At 38.6% G+C, this 22,446-nt stretch overlaps 1 protein-coding gene across 11 annotated transcripts in view; it reads right to left on the minus strand.

Moving 5' to 3' along the window:
• Positions 1-22,446, minus strand: part of Cntn5 (contactin 5) — a 1,179,522-nt gene that overhangs the window by 390,000 nt on the left and 767,076 nt on the right. For all 11 annotated transcript variants that reach the window (XM_021171282.2, XM_029481828.1, XM_029481827.1 and 8 more), the window contains one exon: positions 20,496-20,591. In XM_021171282.2, coding sequence (XP_021026941.1) covers positions 20,496-20,591 — 96 coding nt within the window. The remainder of the gene's footprint in view (positions 1-20,495; positions 20,592-22,446) is intronic.

Genomic DNA, 22,446 nt, shown 5'->3' on the forward strand with positions numbered 1-22,446 from the left:
GAAGAGTTTTTGCTATCCTAGGTTTTTTGTTATTCCAGATGATTCTGCTGATTGCCCTTTCTAATTCGTTGAAGAATTGAGTTGGAATTTTGATGGGGATTGCATTGAATATGTATTTACACAATGGAATATTTTTAAAAACAATAACATCATGAAATTTGCAAGTGAATGGACAGAAATAAAAAAAAATCATCCTGAGTAAGGTAACCCAGAGACAAAAAGACCAAACATGGTATGTAGTCACTTAAAAATGGAAACTACAATTGAAGTAAAGGACAATCATGCTAAAATCCATAGACCAAGAGGGGCTAAGTAGCAAGGAGGGCTCAACATGGGGTGGTGCATAGCTCTCCCTGGGAAAAGGAAATAGTTTTTGACAGTGTACTGAGAGCAAATAGGAAAAAGTGGAGAGAGAGAGAGAGAGAGAGAGAGAGAGAGAGAGAGAGAGAGAATATCCTAGGATACTGGGAAAGACTCCTGGAATTGAGGGACATTCAGGGGGTGACCTAGAAACCCAGTTAAGTGGAAGCTCTGTGGAATCTATGAGGCTATTGAAATTACCTAGTAATGAGGGTAATGGAGCCTGAACTGACCATCTTCTATAACCAGTCGTTGCCTTCATCAGTGGCACTGAGACAACAAACCAACACAAAACCTCTGACCTACAGTCTGTCCTGCCTGCACGGTATGCTGGGGAAATGATGGCACACTACTTGTAGGGGTGTCCAATCCATGACAATTTGAGGGAACCAGAGGTAAGACAACCCAGAAACATAGAAAAGAACCAAACAGGAATGGCAAAAAGAAGAAAAGAGAAAAAAGAAAAGAGAAAAAATGTCAATGATATGATTCCTGGTGATATTGTTCTATGCTCATACATCAGTGCCTACCACAGTTGTCATCACAGAGGTAGCATCTAGCAGCCACACACTAGGCAGAGCCAGGGAAACCCTGGAGAAGAGTGTGAGGAAGGATTGTAGAAGCCAGAAGAGTCAAGGACACCATGAAAACATACCCATGGAACCAACTGATGTTAGCTCATAGGGTCTCACAGAGACTGAAGCAACAAACAAGGACCATGTATTGTCTAAACTAGGTCCTCTGCATATATGTGATGTTTGTATATGTTGATGTACATGTGAGAATCTCAAAAATGGGAATGGGGGTGTCTGTGACTCTTTTGCCTGTACTTGGGAACCCTTTCCCTCGTGCTGGTTTGTCACATCCATAATATGAGGGCTTATGCACAGTCTTATTGTATCTTGTTAGGCCATGGCTGGTGGGTATCCTTCGGAGGCCTGGTCTTTCAATTGAAGGCAAACAAGAGGAACTGATCTGGCTGTGAGTGGAGGAGGAAAGGGGAACTGGGTGGGGCGGGGGTAGAAGGAGATGAAAATCTTGTCCAGATGTAAAGTGTAAGAGAAGAATAAAAGTTTAAAAAAGTAAACAAATGAAGGAAATAAACCTTGAGATACAGATATACTTAAAGGAATTGAGTGGTCCAAAGTTTGAATGTAATAGCCATGTTCTAGAAAATATACATTTTATTTGATATGTGTACTATAGAAACAAGTCTTAGTGACATAAAACTTCTTTTTGAAGCAACTGTTTTCCATTTTTTCCTCTTTTAATTTTTATTATATGAGCAGAATTTTGGCTGATTTTCATTACTTTCTTTGTCTTCGTTTGTTTTATTTATATTTATGTAATATAAATATATTCAAGTATAAATAAATTTAAATTATATAAATAAAATATTTATATTATTATTTAACAAAAAATTATCTGAGTATGTATGCATGCACATGTGTGTTTGTGTGTTTGTGTACATGTCTGTCTGTACATATACATGTGTGCATGCTTGTGTGTGTTTCTGTGTGAATGTGTGCATGTGTTCTGGCATCTGTGTTTGTGTGTGTGTATGTATAAATATGTGCATGTATGTGTGTGGATTTGTGTGTGTGTGCATGCATACATGTGTATTACTTGCACATGTGTACAGATGCTACAGTTACAGGAGGTTGTGAGTTTCCACTGCAAGCTGGTATTGGGAGCTGACCGTGGGTCCTCTGCCAAGAGTATCAAGTAGTATTAACAGTCTCCTCAGCTCTGGCTTCTCTCTGTGAGCTCCCACACAGTAAAATCTTCAATATGTTTTTATCTCCAGGATGTTTACACTGAAAGTCTAAACATGTCAGACTCTTGTGATATTTTCACAGATAAAGGACAGGGCAGGCCAGATAATTCTCTGAAGGCTACACTAGTGCCAGGCGACGGTACCGGTAGGTGGTGACTGTTCTAACATGCTCTCTATGCCCTTGTCAATGTGGTCTCTATAGTTATTTAATTCTTAAGTGCCTACTCCTATCTTATCTCATTAATAGTTATAGTAATTGACACAGTTATCTCTATAAAATTACAAGATTAGTAAAAACTATAATAGGTGATATAAAAATATATAATTGTCTGACTTCCAGGAGGAAATACTACAGTTTCAAAAATAGGAAAACATTGTGTGTTAGAGACTACTTTGAATTTTAAGACAAGAAACTTGTTAGTGATGGTGGATAAATGTCCTAAAGGACGATTTAGGAGCAGAAGTTTAGAGGAGGAAAGGAGCAATTTTTTCTTCGTAAAGATTGCTTCCAGGGACAATGTCTTCACAAATTGCTGAGGTACAGTTTAGGGACAATCCAGATCTATTACAGCAGAGAACATGTGGAGCAAGAGGACAGATCTATTTTTTAATGTGAGAACTTACCTTTTATTTATAGTGGAAGGAAAAGCTTCACACATAGGAGATGATTGCCCAAGGGGAAGCATTTAGTGACAAAGGTGTGTATCAGGTGCTCAGCTCAATATAAGATTAAAGGGACAAATGAGAACATGGTTTCAGACCAATGCCACCACATGTTGGAAACTTGGTACCATCGCCTGGCACTAGTGTGGCCTTCAGAGAATTATCTGGCCTGCCCTATTCTTAATCTGTGAAAATATCACAATGACCATTGCTAGGGAATTTTAGAATATGTGCTAACTGTGAATTCTGGAATGTAGCAAGGGCATTTTACAAAAGAAACAACAACAACAAACTTCTTGCTGTTTCCCAACTGTGGCTCCTTCATGCTCATTACTGAAAGCATGGTTTTCCTTCAGTCTTAGCCTACAATTCTCCTGTACATTCACCATTGACCACATTGTACATTGAGTACCTCCTTTTAGAACCCTGTTCTAAGGTTCTCCCTCAATTTTAAGCTAATCCCATATTTTCTCCTCTTTCTCTCCTGTCTCTTTTCTGCCCCCATTCTCTCTGTGTAGAACTTTATGTAGTCTCCATGCTACCAGAATTGTGAAAAATGCTTATGTAAAACTCCGAACCATTGATTGATAAAACAGAAAGCACAGATACTGAAATGTTTATTCCTTTGTATCAAACAAAAATTCTTTTGAAAATTATTGTACTAGGTATAGATTAATGTGATACATAAAACAATTTCAGCATTGATTTGAAAGACTTTTTGGAATACTGTGAAGACATCCTCCTACTTATGCAGACTGCTGTGGAAAGGACTTGGAACCTGAACGAAGGATAGCATTCTTGCCAGTTGGCTGAACCATGCCCGTCTAATTAGATTGACACCGAGCAATTAGTATGTATAGGCACATGATAATATCATTATCAGCTGTTTCTGTAATTGATGAAAGGAGAAGAATAAATAACACCATAACTTTCAGTAATGAGATAAAGCATGTTGCACTTACAGTCCTTTCCTCTTTAATTCAGCTCAGACCTTTGCCATGACTGTTCATTTAAAAAATGAAATAATCCATGCCATACCCTTTTTTGTCAAGCTTCCTTTTGCTGTCAGAGCCTCACTTCAAGACAGGGTTCTTTGGGTTAGTTCTGCATTAAGATTTTTAAGAGAGTTTGAACCTTTACTTTCATTATAACGAGACACTTTCAAAAGGATGTCTTAACGTAGCTGGGTTAATAAAAACATCAACATCCATTTTTCAGCTGACCAATTTTGCTACTGAGGAGCAGCAACACTCATTGTTTATTAACTTTGTAATGAACTTGTCTGTCGTGAAGGGGGCACAATTTTAGAACACAGCATGGGCACTGAGCTTCATGTGAGAGCAAGTCATTGCCCATTAACCACTCTTCTCATCAATGACTGCACCCCTGGAAGAGAAAACTCAAGCATGGAGAGCGATTAAGGGGACAGCACTCACACAGGGGCCAGTGAGTGACTTTGCCTACATAAACATTTTCTGCTTGGATCATGAACACCAGGGTGCAGGTCTGCATAGAGCCATTCACATTTTAATAACTAAATTCCCGTAGCACATTTTGCGCATGTCCCACTCCATTTGTTTCCAATTTTACTTCTGCCAAATAGCATTTCATTCATACCTTCTGTGACTGTATCTCTGAGACTGGATAGTCTCCAACATTATGAAAATATAAAGAATCTAAAAAGAAACAAACTACATCCCTTTAGTGTTAGCATCTGGTATCACCCTATTGTAGAAAGCTTGTTTTCATCTAGATCACTTTTCTTTGTCTCAGCTCATAGGCCACAGGAGCCACATATTGTCACACCCATTAGAGGAAGTCCAGCAACATCTCTAACTGCTAATTGTGAAGGACATTTCCTTCTTCCCTCAGCCCAGCACCTGAAACAAGTTTTAGACATTTATAGTGACTCTAGAGTCAGGGATCATCTTTTCTGATGTTACTTATCTAGAGTGACCTAGGACTCACTAACTTAGTTATCAACTGTTTAAATTATTTTGTGAATATTTTATATATGGTGTATGTATGTATTATGTATGTATGCATGCATGTATGAGTGTGTATATGTATGTTTGTATTATGCATGCTCAGGCTGTTATTAAGCTTTAGCATATAAAAATCCTTCTGTCATCCAAATTATTAAAATTAAAGCCATGTATTAATATGTGTAGATAATGATTATATTCACTTCTTTTTGTATGCTGTGTGAATGTGCGGACATGTGTGCACCTGCACATGTGTGTCCTTAGGGATGTAGAGGGTGACAGAGCAACAATAACTGTCTATATTTTAGTTTTCATTTTATTTACTTGTGAAACAGAGGCTCATTGTGTAGCACTGTCTAGCCTGGAACTTACAGTCATCCTCCTGCCTCTGCCTTCACAGTACAAGAATTATAGGGATGTCTGACATGTCTGAACTCATTTTATTTATTAGGACAGACAGGCATTTGGTGGAGTATACTGAATTGAATCTGAATTAGAACTCAATCACATTCACAGCTTAGAACCATGAGAAACATTACTCATTATATGAATTAACAAATTTAATATGTCATGGTTTGAGTAAACTGTCAAGGTCTTATCCTTTTTATTATCAAAATAACTGCATTCTTTTAATATACAGATACACAGAAAGGTATAGTATGGAAATTTTGGGGTTGTCAATTTTTCTTCATAGTATAAATATTCACAATATGTAAACAAAACGTTAGTTATACCAACTCTTCAGTTACTAGATTCTGTATAAATAATTTTCCTTGTACACACATAAACTTGTAAATAACATGAAGTCTGCAATCCATGTAACTTAACACTTTTTATTCAATCATTTTAGGTTGAGTTTTTTCTTTTAAAATAATGATGTTTGTATTCCTAGAATTTACTTGATTGTATTAAAATAAATTCCATACAAATTCATTCCAGGGAGCCTGAATACTGCAAATATAGAGTGTACACAATGAAGTTGGAGGAGCGATTGTCACAAGCACTAGGTGTCTGAGTTAAGTAAGTGCATAAATATTAGTTTCTTAGAGATATTTTCAGATTTCTTATTTCAGGTTAAAGGGTTGGCATGACCCAGGAGAGCTCACATGTTTTTTTTTGTTGTTGTTGTTTATTTTTTATTTTATTTTATTTTATTTTATTTTGCTTTTTGTAGAATTTGGAAAATACTGTACAAAAATTAGATTCATGGTAAGTTATTTCTATTAAGGGTAGACTAGTAAGGCTCCAAAATCAAAGAGAATAGATGAAATTATGACTTAAATTGAATAAATTTTGTGGAATAATTATTCTGGAGGTTGTTATGCCCCCTAGATATCTTTAAATATCTATCAGGGGTTTCTATCCAACTTCAGACCATATAGTTTCCAAATAAAAATCCCAGAAATCCTTAGATTTATATGCTTAAAAGCATTAAAGCCGCACAGGTATCAATCCTCTTTACTATTTTGTCTACTTCCTGGTGGTGATCCCTAAGATATCACTTTCCATGTTCTGCCTGAGCCACTCCTACTCCATCAGACCAGTCCTCATGGCCAACTGCTCATGAGCCACCTACCCCATGGTGCCTTTCTTCCCTCTTCCTCTCTCTTCTTGCGGTTCCTGAATGAGACCCCAGGCCCATCAACATGTGCTCAACCTATTCTCTTCTTCCTAGGCCAGGCTCTAGGCATCTTTATTAACCAATTAGTAATATCTTGTTGGGGAGGAACATAGATACAAATTCAGATACAAACCTGACAACTACATTATTTTTACATTTTCCAGTTTTGGTTTTCTTTTGGGCTCCAGTCTTCCCCATATTCTCTTTGGAGCCTTGGGGGATTACAGATTCTCCCTGTCTCCATTTTTTGTCTTGAGCATATGGACAACCCTTCTACCTTGCTAGCTGCCAAACAAAGATGACTTTAAAGACTCGCCATCCTTGGCATCTAGTGAGAATTCACTATTTGGAATCAGAGTGTTAGTTTATAATATCGCTTAGAAGATTCTTACTACACTATAGTAAATCTACATAGTGACAAAAGTTTCAAGGTTATCTTGATTCAGGTGGTGTTGAGGTAATGACCCTACCTCACCGTGCAGCTTGTTTTAAAATAATTCAGAGCTTTTCCATGCCTCTTGCATTTCTGATCATGAGCCGCAGGTCCCCGTTAAGCCAGAGGAGCTGACACCTCCAGTTCTACAGGCGTATATGCTTTCTAGAACTCGTAAATACATTACGCACTAATTGTGTGCTACATATTTAAGTGATCACTTAATGTTCTTTGTAATAACAGTGACAGTTCATCTCCACTTCAGTATATTGAAACTAAGACTTGATTAAATTAATTTTTAGTAGTTGTTTCTTTAAAGCATAGAACTCACACAGTAACCAGCATCCCAGGACACGTCTGGAACACTCAGACACTCTATGGACAAAGAAAAAGAGTTGCCTAATGTGATGATAGATCTGGACACAATAGATATTAGCACAGATCATGGGAAATAAAAAATACTTTTAAATTTTAATTTAGGGAATCTTATTCTTCAGGAAATATTCTATATCCAATTTGACTATACAGCCTTATGTATTATATAAATACTATCACAGATCAAAAGACAGCCCTTATCTTTCAGAATAAGTTGTTGAGACTCTTCAGTTTCTATGGAGTGGAAGAATGTGGAAATGCGATGCTGTGGGTAGCACAGGCACAAGCATCTGCAGTCAGTGCTGTGTGCTCTGAGGTCAGGACTTGTGCAGACAGTTCATTAACCTCAACTCCAGTGCCTGTGATACGCAGGGCAATGGATGTCCACAGGAGGAGTAAGGCTGCTACACCACTTCTTCCTCACCTCCATGCCTTGCTGAGGTGATAGCTGTAGGAAGGCTCAGAAGGAGCTTGCATCCTCAGGGACCAGCAATATTCTCTAGGCCACTAGAAATATAGACCATAGTTTCCCCTTATGGCTTCCCCTTATGGCTTCCTCTTATGGCCAGTATGAAGGTGCTGAAGTGGTACCCAGAGTGATCCTTGCTGACATATCCTGAATGCCAGCCATCCTGGGAACACAAACACACATCTTTTGCATTAGGCAACACAGGCCTGTCACTGCAGGCCATTAAGCCTGCAACTGTGGCATGTTAATTGGAGTGGTCAGGCAGTTTTCTCTCTCCAGACACTTTTTTCTCCTCAAGGGAAAAATGGCTCTGGTGACAGATCCTCTTGTCTGAGGGCACTCAGTTTCACTGCTTGTTAGCACAGTGCCTTTTTGCAGTACATTATCCTCTTGTCAGACATAAGGGTTGGAATATCCTAACCAAAAAGTTCTGTTAAACAATATGTTTTAAAAAATTAAAATTATGGCTACATTTGCAAATTAAGTAAGAACTGATACAGAACTTGCTTAGAAAATTTCTATCCATCTTTCCTTCCAGTATTTTTGATATTGTTTACTTCTTTATTGGTTATTTTATTTATTTACATTTCAAATGTCATACCCCTTCCCAGTTTCCCCTCTACAAACTCCCTGTCCCCTCTGATCCTCCTGCCTCTATGAGGGTGCCACCTCACCTGCCCACCTCAGTGCCCTAGCATTCCCTTACCCTTGGTCATTTTGCCTCCACAGGACCAAGGGGTTCTACTCCCAGTGATGCTTGATAAGGCCACCTTCTGCTATATACCCAGCTGGAGCCATAGGTCTCCCCCCTGCCCATGTGTATTCTTTAGTTGGTAGTTTAGTCCCTGGGAGCTTTTGGGGGGTCTGGTTGGTGAATATTATTGTTCTTCCTATGGAGTGGCAAACCTCTTCAGCTCCTTCAGTTCTTGCCCCAACTTTTGCATTGGGATCCCCATGCTCAGTCTGATGCTTGGCTCTGTGCATACGAATCTGTATTTGTTAGGCTCTGGCAGAGCCTCTCAGGGGACAACTATACCAGGCTCCTGTCAGCAAGTGCTTCCTGGCATAAGCAATAGTGACTAGAGAAAGGGGGGCCAGTTCAGATATGGGAGGAGATGGGGGAGAAGTACAGAGGGTTAGAAATTTAAAAGGAGGTGTGTAGCAGTTGGGAAGAGGGAACTGAGGGTAGACACTAGAAGGTGCCAGATGCCAGGGACCCAAGAGGTTCTCATGGACCAACAGGGAGAACATTAGCCGAAATAACCAACAAAGGGGAGATAGAACTTGCAGAGACCATATCTAATGGATAGGTGCATGGCTCCTGGTTGAGGGATGGGGCCATCCATCCACCTCAAAAATATTAATCCAGAATTCCTCCTGTCAAAAGGAAATGCAGGACAAAGAGTGGAGCATAGACTGAAGGAAAGGCCATCCAGAGACTGCCCCACCTAGGGATGCATCCCATCTGCAGACAGCATTTTTGTATGCAAAATAAAATAATATATTTGTTCTATGTATTGTGCTCAGTTGATAGTTCCACACATATGTTCAGATTGGGGCCCCTCATAGGAGAATAAGTATACAAATATTGTTTCTTCATCTTCTTTAATTAAATTTATTCTTGTGTGCCAGGGAAAGGGTCTTTTAACAATTCCTGCTCAGTCTAGAACCCCTGTTATGCTTGCAAACAGGAGCCTAGCATAACTGACCTCTGAGAGGCTTCTTTCAGCAGGTGATGGAAATAGATACAGAGACACAATGCCAAATAATAGGTAGAGCTTAGGGAGCCTTGTGGAAGAGTTGAGGGAACCAAAGGGAGCAAGGGCATCATAAGACCTACAGAGTAAAGTAACCTGGCCCATGGGAGCTCATAGAGACTGAACCACCAACCACAGAGCATGGGTGGGTAGGACCTAGACCCCTAGACAGATGCAGCAGATGTGTAGCTTGTACTTCATGTGGGTCCTCTAACAATTAGAGCTGGGGCTGACTCTGACTCCTTTCCAATAGCTGGGCTATGTCTGGCCTCAGTGGGAGGGGATGCACTTAGTCCTGCTGTGACTTCATCAAATAGTGTGGGTTGGTACTCATGGGATGACCTTTCCTTCACTGAGGAAAAGAGGATGTGCAAATGGGGAAGGAATGTGAAGAGAGAATGGAACTGAGAGAAGAAGAAAGAGGGGAGCTTCAATCAGGGTGTAAATTGAGTAAGAATTTTAAAAAAAGAATATGAATGAGGGAGGTACTAGGGTAAGAGTGTGATTACAAAGGTGTTTTGTGTACTTACTGTGGCAAGAAACCTGCCAACGCAGTGATAGTGGCTAGGGACACAGGTGTGTACTACTTTCTGAAAGTGTACTTAATATAGTTGATTCTTACCATGTAAATCATGCTTCATTAAAGTTATTTGAAGTGATTAACATTTCACATGAAAAAGAAAAAATAATGTCTCAAATATCAATTTTTCATTTGGATGGCAGTAATTAAAATGTAACTATGAATGATTATCTTTATATTTACCTATATGAAGAATCATATTAAGTCAATAAACAACTACTGTAACATGTCTTTTCTTCAAAATGTAATAATAAATACTAGTGAAATTATGCAAATGCCGAATAAGCTATTTAAGAGGAGTTTCTCAGGCCTTGTCAATTAGTTCTTAAAGATTGACAGATGTACTCACTGAGCATTTACTAGATCCTCCTGACAGAGTTGGTAAGCTTAGGTAGATACAAGGAGCACAGAAGGACTTGGCACTGTCCACCAGTCAGAAACTTGCAGGATCCCGCTTGACTCATACATACCAAAGAAGGTGGAAAGCTGTACTCAAGAGGAGAGGCTTTATAGGCCCTTAAGACTGCAGTACCTAATACAGGCCCCTAAACTCTTGTTCATAATGGAACAGATCACTGCAGGGAACAAACCTTTGCACCTACTTAACTCTAAAAAGATGAAGTGAGGAGGAAACACCATAGTCACCAGGACAGCATTTACCACACAGCAGCACATATAAAAATATGTATATATATATATGCTGTTGGATAGTAATCCCCATGCCCAGGAAATAACATGGGGTTTTCAGATCTTTAGTTTGATTGCCTTTACTACTTGGAGAAAGGGCTGGGGGAGGTGGAGACAAGAAGAAGGGGAGAGTTAGTTGTGGGAGAGGTTTGTAAGGGCAGAATTAGGAGGAGGAGGGAGGCTGCCACGGGATGTAAAGTGAATAAATATATAAAGTCTAGTCAAATCACTCCACGGCCCATAAACTTGCAAAATTCAGAAAGAAGAATTACAATAAGAACATACTATAAGTTCCAAATTTATGCTACAGACAAGTAGAAAAGTTTAATCTTTCTGATTCCAGAACACAAAAGTTAAAAGCTGGCACGAATTTTGAAGTTTGGACATTAAAGTCTGGGTCAAGTTTCAACTGATATTGATTGTTGTGCCAATGTTTTCTATGGTATCTTCTGCACCTGGGATTCTCTCTTCTCTATCTTGTATTCTGTTGGTGATGCTTGCATCTATGGCTCCTGACTTCTTTCCTAAGTTTTCTATCTCCAGAGTTGTCTCCCTTTATGATTTCTCTATTGTTTCTACTTCCATTTTTAGATCCTAGATGGTTTTGTTCAATTCTTTCACCTGTTTGGGTGTTTTCCTATAACTCTTTAAGGGATTTTTTTGTGTGTGTGTTTCGTCTTTAAGGGCTTCAACCTGTTTACCTGTGTTCTCCTGAATTTCTTTAAGGGAGTTATTTATGTCCTTCTTATAGTCCTCCATCATCATCATGAGAAGTGATTTTTGGATCCATATCTTGCTTTTCTGGTGTGATGGTGTATTCAGGACTTGCTATGGTGAGAGAGTTGGGTTCTGATGATGCCAAGTAACCTTGGTTTCTGTTGCTTCTGTTCTTATGCTTGCCTCCCGCCATCTGATTATCTCAAGTGCTCCCTGCTCTCAATATATCTAATTGGAGCCTGTCCTTCCTGTAATCCCTATTAAGTCAGAACTCCTCAGAGTCTAGATTTCTCTGTGATCCTGTGATTCTGTGATCCTGTGATGCTGAGATTCTGGGTGTGTCAGAGTTCTTGGCAGTCAAGCTTCCTCTGAGACCCTGAAATCCTGGTGTGACCAAGCTCCTGGGATCCTGGGATCCTAAGATTCTGGGCATGTTAGAGCTACTGGAAGTCCTCCTTGGGGGACTGTGGGCTGTCTGCAGAGTTCGAAACCAAGGTAGACCAGCGCCTACCTGAAAGAACCCGAGCAGCTGGTCAGGTGGGTTTCCTGAGTCCCTGCTCCTGCTAGCCCCGGCCCCTTACGATTGTTTTGGAACAGATGTTGAGTTCCACTCACCAGTGATCCTAAGATCCTGGGTGTGCTAGGGTGCCTGGAGGGTGGAGAGTCCTCTGGGGATCTTGGGATTGTCCACCGAGTTTGCGCCCAAGGTGGCCCGGAGCTGGCGCCATTGGGCTCAACTGATATTGATAAAAGATGTGATTACAGCTCCTTGGCTCTGGGGCATTATCACTGCCTTCTCCCCACTGGGGATGTCTATACTTCCTTCTCCAAATCTCCCATTTATATTTCCAAACTAGTTCCAAACACTTCCTGCAGGAAGACCCATCATTTTCTGAAACTCATCATGTTGAAAAATAAAGCATGCTCACCCCTTTGCTGATTCTTCCTTCTGTTCAGTGCCAAGCAATGTTTGCCCCATTTTCTGTCATTTACAGCCAAAGTATATTAAATAATGTATGTTTATTCCATGCCCTATGTCAACATATATACTACAATATCTTAGAAGGGTCATGAAGAATTTGAAATAAAACATAAATTTTCAAATGAACCCTTAAACAATCAAGGCCCAGGAAATAACATGGGATTTTTTGGATATTTAGTTTGGTTTGCTTTACTGCTTGGGAAAAGAGCTAAGGGAGAGGGATACAAGAACCTCTTGTGTAGCTCATACTTGTCTTGAGGTCATACTGATCCTCCTGCCTCAGCTTCTGAGTGGTGTGAGTTACTTCATCCAGCTATAAGATTGGGTTCAGGTGAGAGGTCAGCCACAGGAGTGGCTGTTGCTTACCTTCTTACTGAGTTGGGAGAAGACTTGAAGGATGAGTGAAGCTCTGCATTCAAATGTTGGTGTGAAGAATGTTATGTTTTAACAGGCACAGCTTTACTAGTTATCATATTTCCAATGGCTATTTCACGTTCCGGAACTGTGAGCTCATGAAAGAGATGCTATGATGCACAACGGGCCAAGAAAATTTAACAGTCACTCATTTATGGAAAAGTTGGCTGACACTCCTTGGGAGGAATTTAATCTCAAAGAGGTCTGCAGAGATTGGTGAACAAATACAACAAAGGATGCACTAATAACGGCATTAAGAGAGAGGTAAAAAAAAAAAATCTAGTTAACTGATTACTTGCATTCTGGAGTCCATTAGTTTTAGTGCTGATCAAACTTCATTTAGAGCAGGAGTCCTGTGGCTTGCTCTCCTTTGTTTTTGCTTCTTTTCTGATCAGCCTCCCTCTCTTCTTGTTAAAGATTTGCCACAGTGTCTAATTACCTTAGAGGCGGCTTAAGGAAAATAACACCAATGTCTTATTTCATTTTAAATTATTTATTTTATGGATGTGTCTCTTTTGCCTGCATATATACAAGTGAATATACAGCCCACACAGCACACAGGAGGGAGATAGATCCTCTGAGGACCTGGAGATTTAGATAGATGTGAGTCACACATAATGTAGTAGAATCTGGATTGTCAGAAATAACCGACCATACTTATATCCTCTGCGTCCTCTGTTCATCCCCAACAATATTCTATTTAAAGTACAGTAATAGCTCTGTGTTTTTAAGAACAGAAAGTAAGCATGGTTTTAAAAATATTTTTCAACCACCTAATGTTTTCTGTTTATGTCTATATGTGTACATGTGTGTACATCTGACATGGTACACAAATGAAGGTCTGAGCACAAGGTACATGAGTCTGTGCTTCTCTTTCCAAATGTGGATTCTGGGGATCAAATTCAGATCCTAATACTTGGTGGCATGCGACTTTACCAACTGAGCTATGTCACTAGTTCCAGGGGCAAAGATTTAATCATTCCTACTAAACAAAGTCATGGCAAACCTTTCAGTTCAGATCCACTTCCTGATTCTGTGTTTTGTTTTTCTTTATGCCATATTTCCCTTTAGAATCAGAGTAGGTACAAATATGCCTCACTCCTAACAGAATACAAGAGTATAAGCATTTAAAGAAATCAGAGTTGTATATTTAAAAGCTCATTATTTCAACTCAACTTCATTATAATTTGATTGGTTGGCTAGCCACCATGGTCAAACAGAAGTGGAGATGCATCAGTATAGCACAAACACTGAGCAAGTGTGAGGTACCACTTAACAGAACCACTAGGTTCTCTGGTTCCCTTTTCTCTAGATCATCACATACTGTATTTCAAAAGGGTAGATACAAGACTCATATAAAGTGGTTATGAATATGTGGTCAAATTCAATTAAATGAATGAAATAGTCAGTGTTAACATTTTATATCCAATAAGTAAATCACAGGGTTGTGCAACCTATGTCACCTGTTTTACTCTGCCTGAATGGTCTTAAAGAAAGTCATGTTGTGTCTACTGGCTGATATTTAGTATTCTATGAACAAACTGTGTCAGGTGCCATCAAATGCCTAGGACTGCAAAAAACCTGAGCTTTCATCTCCACCAACATCAACAATAGACATCTCACAGCAGCAGTGACATGGCAAGAACAATACAGTGATGGATTTTAAAACCCACATAAGATTTTAAAAGCATGTCAATGTATCTCTTGATGGCTAACAAGCTTGGACAAACAATTTTGCAGCTCCTGGAATAAAGGCTTAAATGGTTATTGTGGCTTGTGTTAAAACAATCTTTCTCTGGGTAAATGAAGAGTAAAACACTTGTATTATCTTTTTTTTTCCCCTTGGAGAAATACTAACAACAAAATGGTAAATAAGTCAATAAGTAAATAACTTATTTAGGGATGAATGATTAGTTGTCAATCAAATTAAATGTTAAAATACCTTATCTGAGTCATTTAAGAAATGTGATTCATCAATGGTCTATGTTTGCTTAGCATCAGACTTTATGTAAATTACCAATGAAATATGTAGAAAGAGTATGTGATAGAGTCACATAGCTTTGGATCTGAGTTTCTGCTCATCAGCTGTGGGACTGAGAGCATTGATCTCTGGACTTTAATATCTCTCTTAATAACACTAAGCTATTAATAGGTAGCAAAAGTATAATGCAGGTATAAAAATAAAATCAAATACATAGGGTAGATATATAATACTGACTTCCTTTCCTCTTTCATCCTGGGAGATGAAAGATTTAGGTGAAACGTCAAAAAATTTGTGAAGTCCAATCTCACAATTTATGTCCTCCCTGCAACAATAATTTTTAGAGGAAAAAGAATCATAGTTATGCCATAATGACAACTTAATTGACCACTTTGAAATTTTGCTCTACCTGAAATATAGTTTTAAGAATCTTTTTGCATCTCATCAATGTCTTCTGGTTTCACTGCTGATAACATGGGCAGACAGAACTCACATATCTCACTGTGACACTTTAGAGCCTCTCAAAACTGCTACGTAATAAAGTTAAAAAGGCAGATTTGTAAGATAGATTCAACCACTAGAAAATAGTTACCAAACAATTAAAATAAGGCCAAGAAGCTCTGCCAGAGTGAAGGACCCACACAGAATGTTTAGAAATAAAATAATTATATAGATGCAGAATTTACTTTGATGCCTGCAGAGTTTGCTATCATGCTATATAGATTACTTTGAGCATGTGAACATGCAAGTAGACAATTTGGGTTTCCAATTAGCCTATGATACAGAGGTCACTTAAAGCCTAAGAATCTCTCTCCCTGGCTGTTGGTGGGGGTCCCTGTTCCTCTGACCGTGGTTCTCTCCTAAGGAACATCTCTCTCATCTCTAAGGTACAGACTCATGTTTCCAAGTTCTCTTCACCTTGCTGTTCCCTTACTGTCAACTTACTGACAACTACTAATTAGTGTTAGCAGATAGTGATTTAAAGCATCACCTTTCTCAGAGCCATTTGCATTTTAAAGAGGATTCTGGAAGATGAATCTTCAAGCAAAATTGAATTTAATGCTTACTTCCCTCTAAGCACTGGGCTAATTGCCTTACATAAACTGTCTGTTAATACTACCATCCATGAGATAGCTTTTATTATTCCCTTTATAGGTACAATAGGGCTAATTTAGCAAATAAAGTCAGTAATAAGTGTCAAAGGCAGGATGAGAATCCCTGGCTGGAAGCCTACGCATCCAGGTACAACATAAGTGTGTAGAATAACCTTACATAAACAGGCTGTGTCGTGCCCTGTCAACTTGCCTGCACAGCTGAATTTGGAATTGTATGGTTGGTCATTCTTACACCAGAATGCACTTGAACCTGGTGAACTGAGCTTCTTAACTCAGTGAAGGACAAACTTTTATTTGAATCTCCAGAAAACATAACCTAAAGACTCTCATAGATTCATCACAAACCATCAAAAAAAATAGAATCTAAAAAAGAGGAATCTCAAACCCAGGAAGATATGCCTGGCAGAAGGAATACTGGCTAGTGAAGGGAGAGTTTAATGGTAGAGGGCTTGTTTCAGAGCTGGCTCTAGTTAACTTTGGGGAGAATACAAAGTCACCAAGTCCCAAAAATGTATTTCATCTGAAATGTAGTTTGAAAGAACTTCACATGATTATGAAGACAGAGTCATGGTCGGATAAGAATCACTTAAAATCTGCTTGCTAAAATAAGGAGAACAGCTTCAAAGCACAGGTCTTGATTTTTCTGATTTATTTCGCATGGCTCCAGTTTAACATTCAGCCTGCTGGGCTGAGATTTGTAACTTAAATGCTCATTTTATGTCTTGCCCCAGAAGCTGGTAGTGGTCTCTGGAAAGATGTTAAGCAGTGGCTGTAATGCATGCTTCTCATGTTTTGTGATACAGCGTCACTGTGACCTAGTCATTTACATGATATATGTCAACTTTTGGAGGTTTGATAAATGTGAAACAGTTCCCCAGAGGGCATGTAGAGATATCACTCCTGAACTGTTAATTTTATAATCAGTTGAAGAAAAATTGCATTCTTAGATACAACTAGCTACATCTTATGAATCTTATGAATATTTTGTATTCATGTATTAAATTATAAGTAAATATAAAATAAGGTATTCAAAATATTATATGTGTATGTTAGTGTTTTATGGATACATTTATAAATAACAATGGAAAATTTAATATTTAAATGAGAATACAAGTGAGCAGTAGTCCTTCACAAAATGTTCATAAAGCTTGGATCATTATTGGTACTATGGGGTTGATAATAAGTCACACACATTTCTGAGGACAGTGTGAATACTATACTATAGAGGGCCATATTCAAATATACATCCATTATAGACTTGAGCTCCCTTTTCCTGGTAGTGAGATACAATGATGAATGCCAGGGATGTTTGGCGAGCCTTACACCTGCTGAGTCACGTGCCTAGGCTCCACAGCTTCTCTTTTTTACTCCTGAGAATTTTAGGTTTCAATGTAAGCTTTTGATTATTTCTGCATATAATTATACCAAATATGCTTTAGATGAGATAGAAATCACTGCTCTCTTTAGAAGGGTAGCAGCGAGCACCTCCAATCCTAGTTCTTTGTAGGTTACAACAGTATGATCATGTCAGTTTGTCAGTTTAAGGTTAGCCAATTTGAAGCTAATCAGGAGAATGGTACAGAGAGAGAGGAAGAGAGACAGAGAGACAGAGAGACAGAGAGACAGAGAGACAGAGACAGAGACAGAGACAGAGACAGAGACAGAGAGGGAGAGAAGATAGGAGAGAGGAAGAGGGAGAGAGAGGGGGAGACAGACTGGGATAAAATAAAATAAAATCCACTTTCTAAAACCCAGAAACAATAACTAATTAAAATTAAGAACTAATTTTAAAGATACTATTTAAGAAGAGTTTTTTGTACATTTTTATACAGATTATTTTCTCCAGATTTTATATCTTGAATATGAAAAAGTTTAAACAGACAGAAGTTAATTTTTGTTTAATGAAAATCATTTTGGAAAGATTAACTTAATAGTCTCTAGGTAGATAGTGGCTTCCTCATAAAGTTCATAGGTAAGATGGTTTCTTCACATGTTCCCAGTTAGGCCTTCATGATCATGTCTTGGGCAGTAAAATGAAAATGTAGCAAAATAGTCCATCCTAGTTTTCACTAGTCAAAAAAAAAACAGTGCTTTGTACATCCTTTTGAAAGGATTGAGAAATAAACCTTTGAGATATTTCTGACCACTGAATCCTCTCTGTCAGCTGATGTATTTCTCCATTTCATCTCTCTCTCAGTGACTCACAGTAGGTGTTCTTCTTGAGGGAACAGTACTAGAATGTGGTCAGCAATGAAGCAAGCATATGTCATGAATATGGGCTCCAAAGAACTAATAGCAGAGAGTTGGTGTTTCTCTAAAACGCTGCAAAGCTTGACGATTAGAACCAGGATTTACTCAGGAATTCCTTATGCTTTCATTGAAGACCTACTAAATGCTGTGTACTGTGCTACAAATGGGGATATTAATTGTATTATGAAGAATTTCATAGCATGTCAGAAATGCCAGTCTTCTAGGAAAGCTACAAAGAATTAGACATATTTACTACTGATACCTTATGTCACATTATAAGATTTGCCTAAATAAAACAGCAAAAATTATTATTTAAAACAAGGAAGAAAATAAAGGAAACAAATCTGAAGAAGGCATAGCAAAGAACATGATCTATATGGGTCTGCGTAGCTGTTTAGATGAAACTGGAATTTGGGTTTGAGATGTGGATCTCATACAAGGTTATGGTTGTTTTCTGATTTAGCCTTTGGTTTCATGTCATCAAAGCTAAGACAGCTGAAGTAGTCAGAGCTCCTGAATCATGGGACAGAGACCCAGCCTGGGCTCTTACCTTCACCTACCCTGGCTATGCAGCAATTGTTCTGAGTACACTTTTTCTAGGTATTAGAGTGAGCATGACCAGCCCCCCAAAATTCCCATTTTTCAATGACAGTGATCTCTAACACTTCAGGTTTCAGTCACTGCTTTAGGGAGAATATAACATGTTATAATGCGGCTTTAATACGGATGCTATGAATTTGAGTTCTTTTTTTCTACTTCTCAGTTATCTTTATTATAATACACTGAAGCAAGGGGAAGTGACTGAATAGGTTTTCTTGACTTGTATCTGATCCTCTTTGTTCTAGTCTTACTTATGCCCTCCTGCCCAAGTCCCTGATAGTAATTTCTGCCTGAAACATTAAATTGTGTCTGTTATCTTAAATATAATGTATAAATTAATTTATTAATTTTTTTCAGCCTCAACTCAGTGCCAGTCTCTGTCTCAGCCATGTGGGTGTAACAGGTAACAAAGCCTGAAGAATTTCTCTCTTGGTGGAACTTACATTATAACTGAGGATAACAGAAGATGACACTATAAAGTAAGTATATTTACATGGTGTTAAAGGATGGGTCTTACGGAAAAAAAGCAGCACAGTGATAAAAGTGCAAACTGATTGTGAAGCAAATACTCAAGAAGGCAAGTTAGGGGGTTTCTGCTAAGAAGGTAGGACTTGAAGAACGATATGGCTGTGAAGGATGCACACTGCAGGTCATATGGCTGCAGTGGATAGAGACAGACCTGGGAACAGCTGAGGCAGGAGTATTCACCATTACTTGAGGGCCACTGGCTAAGCCAAGAAGAAGATAGAAGATGCACTCAAAGAAAGCATAAGTAACTAGATGGTGGCTTCAACCTACCCTCTGTCTCTCAGACCTACCTAGAGCTTTTTCATGTGCAATATGTAGGAACACAGAAAAGTTCTGTACAAGCCAGATAGGGGTCCCTCGCCAAATCCTGTACACACCCACCCTCACATTAGTGTTCCACCAGCCAGAACTATGAAAATGTCCCATTTTTAAGCCATCCAAGTTGTGGCATTTTGGTTTGGCAGCTTGAGCAGACTAACATACAGCCTCATTTAGAGTCAAAGTGAGGCTTCTTACAGTGGCTTGGAGAATTCACCATCTGGCTGCCCATTAATTGATGTCAGACTCTCAAATTGTTTTTCAGAAAGGGTATACTGAGTTACAAGCAGGGACACGTTTCCCACCACTGGACTTGAAGAAATTGGTAGCAAACTGGCAAAGGGGTACAAAGGATTTGCAGCATAGTTTACTGTTGTGCTTCTCACACCGTCAAGAGGTAATTACCTTTTTCAATTACTCTTTTCCTCAGTTTGATAAGCAAGACTCTTGCTAACACAGAAATAGGTTAATGGTATCTTTGTTTGAAATGAAGAGCTTTCTTAGCTCTTTTGCTCCAGTATGGCAAAGAACACCATAAGCAATCACCTATGAATCCTATCTTCTGGAACCCAGGACTCTGGTAGTCACTCACTCAGTTCTGATACCTCAAACAGTTTTGCAAGTTTTCAGGCAGAGGCATAATATCAACAGTCAACAGAATGAGAAGAAAACAACTGCACTCACCACAACCTCCCACTCAATGAAACATCAGATGCATGAGCAGTAATTACACATGCATGCTGATATGTATCATATCAACCACACACATGTAAACTGGGGTGGTTCCCGGTCTCACCCTGTCTATGAGAATGAACACACAGTGCACGAAGTGAAGCAGACAGTACATGAGAGTAGCGATAAGCTAGAAGGGGCGTTACTATACCTGGAGAATGTGGCGGTGGAGAGCACATCAGAACAACCCCCTGGCCTTCCCGCACTGAGACTGCGCTTCTTGTCCGGCCACTAAAATTTCCCAGATCTGTCAATATAACACAGCATTTAAATGTCATGTACAAAAAAATTAAAATTAAAATAAAATACCATGACAGTTTTCACTCATTTTTCTATTATCTTGGCAATGATTCTTCTTGTTTATTTTCTGTTGTTGGGAAGGTCTGACAGGTAGACCTACAATCACCTAGTTTTAGATAGAACAATTTAAATAAGTCTATAGTATTCACAAAATACCATATTCTTTATATCTATTTACTGGATATTCTGTACTGACACAAAGGTACTAAACAATATATTTGTGCATATTGAGCATTTTTAATTCTATTTGCTACATACTGATCTTTCAATGAGGAAAGCCTGTTTTTCACAATAAGACACAGAGCCGTGGTTAGGAGTAGCACATGACTAGCCTGCTACCTTGTTAGTTGCCATGGTAAAGTGTTATGTAAAGCCAAGCATGAGTTTTCAAAATGAGAGAGGCTTTGTGCTCTAGTGAAATATGATGAGGCCCTGAGATGTTCTTTTCTGTAAGAGTGAATGTGAATATCATGTTCTTTCATTTTATGGAGGGTAAAAGGGAACCTCTGAATTATACTCATCTATTTTGCATAGATGAGGCATATTAAAGCTATTTAAACTCACATGTATGTGAGACACTAGTGCTGGGGTCAGCTGCCTTCATCCAAGTTACATTACATTTACACAGACGTAAAAGCAGCCCTAACAGAACATGTTGCTGAAGGGGACAATGGAATTTTATCTGTTTTTAACTGCTATTTTTTGATCTATGCATCATACCACTCACAGGCATCATCTACCAGTGACTTAGTTTCACCAAATGTCATGATTTTGAGACCAATTTCTTGCAAATAATTGTCTTTTAGATAAATATTGTCTCAGAATTGACATCTGTAGCATTACATTGCCACAGTAAGAAATGCTTTGAAAACAGTGTTCATCAGTCTTTCTATTAAAAGTAAATTAGGGTTTTTGTTTTGTTTTTTGTTTGTTTTTGTTTTTTTTTGTTTTGTTTTGTTTTGTTTTACTTTTAAGGTTTTTCTCTATAAGTGATATGTTTTATGGGAATAGAATTTAGAGCTTCAACTTAATTGTTTACAAACCTAAAAACTGATTAACTTAATCACTGGATGGATGTGAGGAAACAGTCACTACTTTTACATATTGTTCCACCCCTTCTATGGTTATGAGTATAAATCCAGAGCTTTCTGTGTTCTAAGACAGTAGACAACAATGAGGTGTGTCTTGCCATTCTGGTCACTTAGACATTTTAAAACAGAATCTCACTCATTTTTCCATGTTGATCTTGAACTCATGATGTGACCTAGGTCTATCAAGGCCTCCAGAAACCCCGATCTCAGCCTCCCCTGTGGATGGGGTTACATGAAGGTCAGACCACCAGGCATACCTTATTTTATTTAAATGAAAAATAATTTTCTTAATATTTAAATTCATAATCAGGGCTTTTTCAAACACAGCCAGTGATGAAGGACTCAGACAGTGATGATATAGTTGTGTGTCAGTAGCAGAATGAGCAAACTATTGAGGGCTTTAGACTGAATTTGTTGTTACATGGTGAATAAGGAGGCAAGACAGAGAAAAAAGAACAAACAAGTTCAATTATTTTATCAAGTGGGGTGTTATTATTGAAAAACAACAAAAACTAATTATCTAAAAAAGAAAACAAATTCTTCCATTGACCATAAATGCATTTGCCACAAGGCCACTCTGTGGGTGTCTGGCACTGAGAATGTGTCTCTCTTTATGAGCTTCATTAGCACAGAGTGCTCAAACGTGTGCTTGTGTGCAGCAGAAATGCATGTGGCTTGTCTTTAAATGTAAACATATTGCTTCTCAGGAGT

The sequence above is a fragment of the Mus caroli genome, chromosome 9, assembly GCF_900094665.2.
Source record: "Mus caroli chromosome 9, CAROLI_EIJ_v1.1, whole genome shotgun sequence".
Classification (NCBI taxonomy): domain Eukaryota; kingdom Metazoa; phylum Chordata; class Mammalia; order Rodentia; family Muridae; genus Mus; species Mus caroli.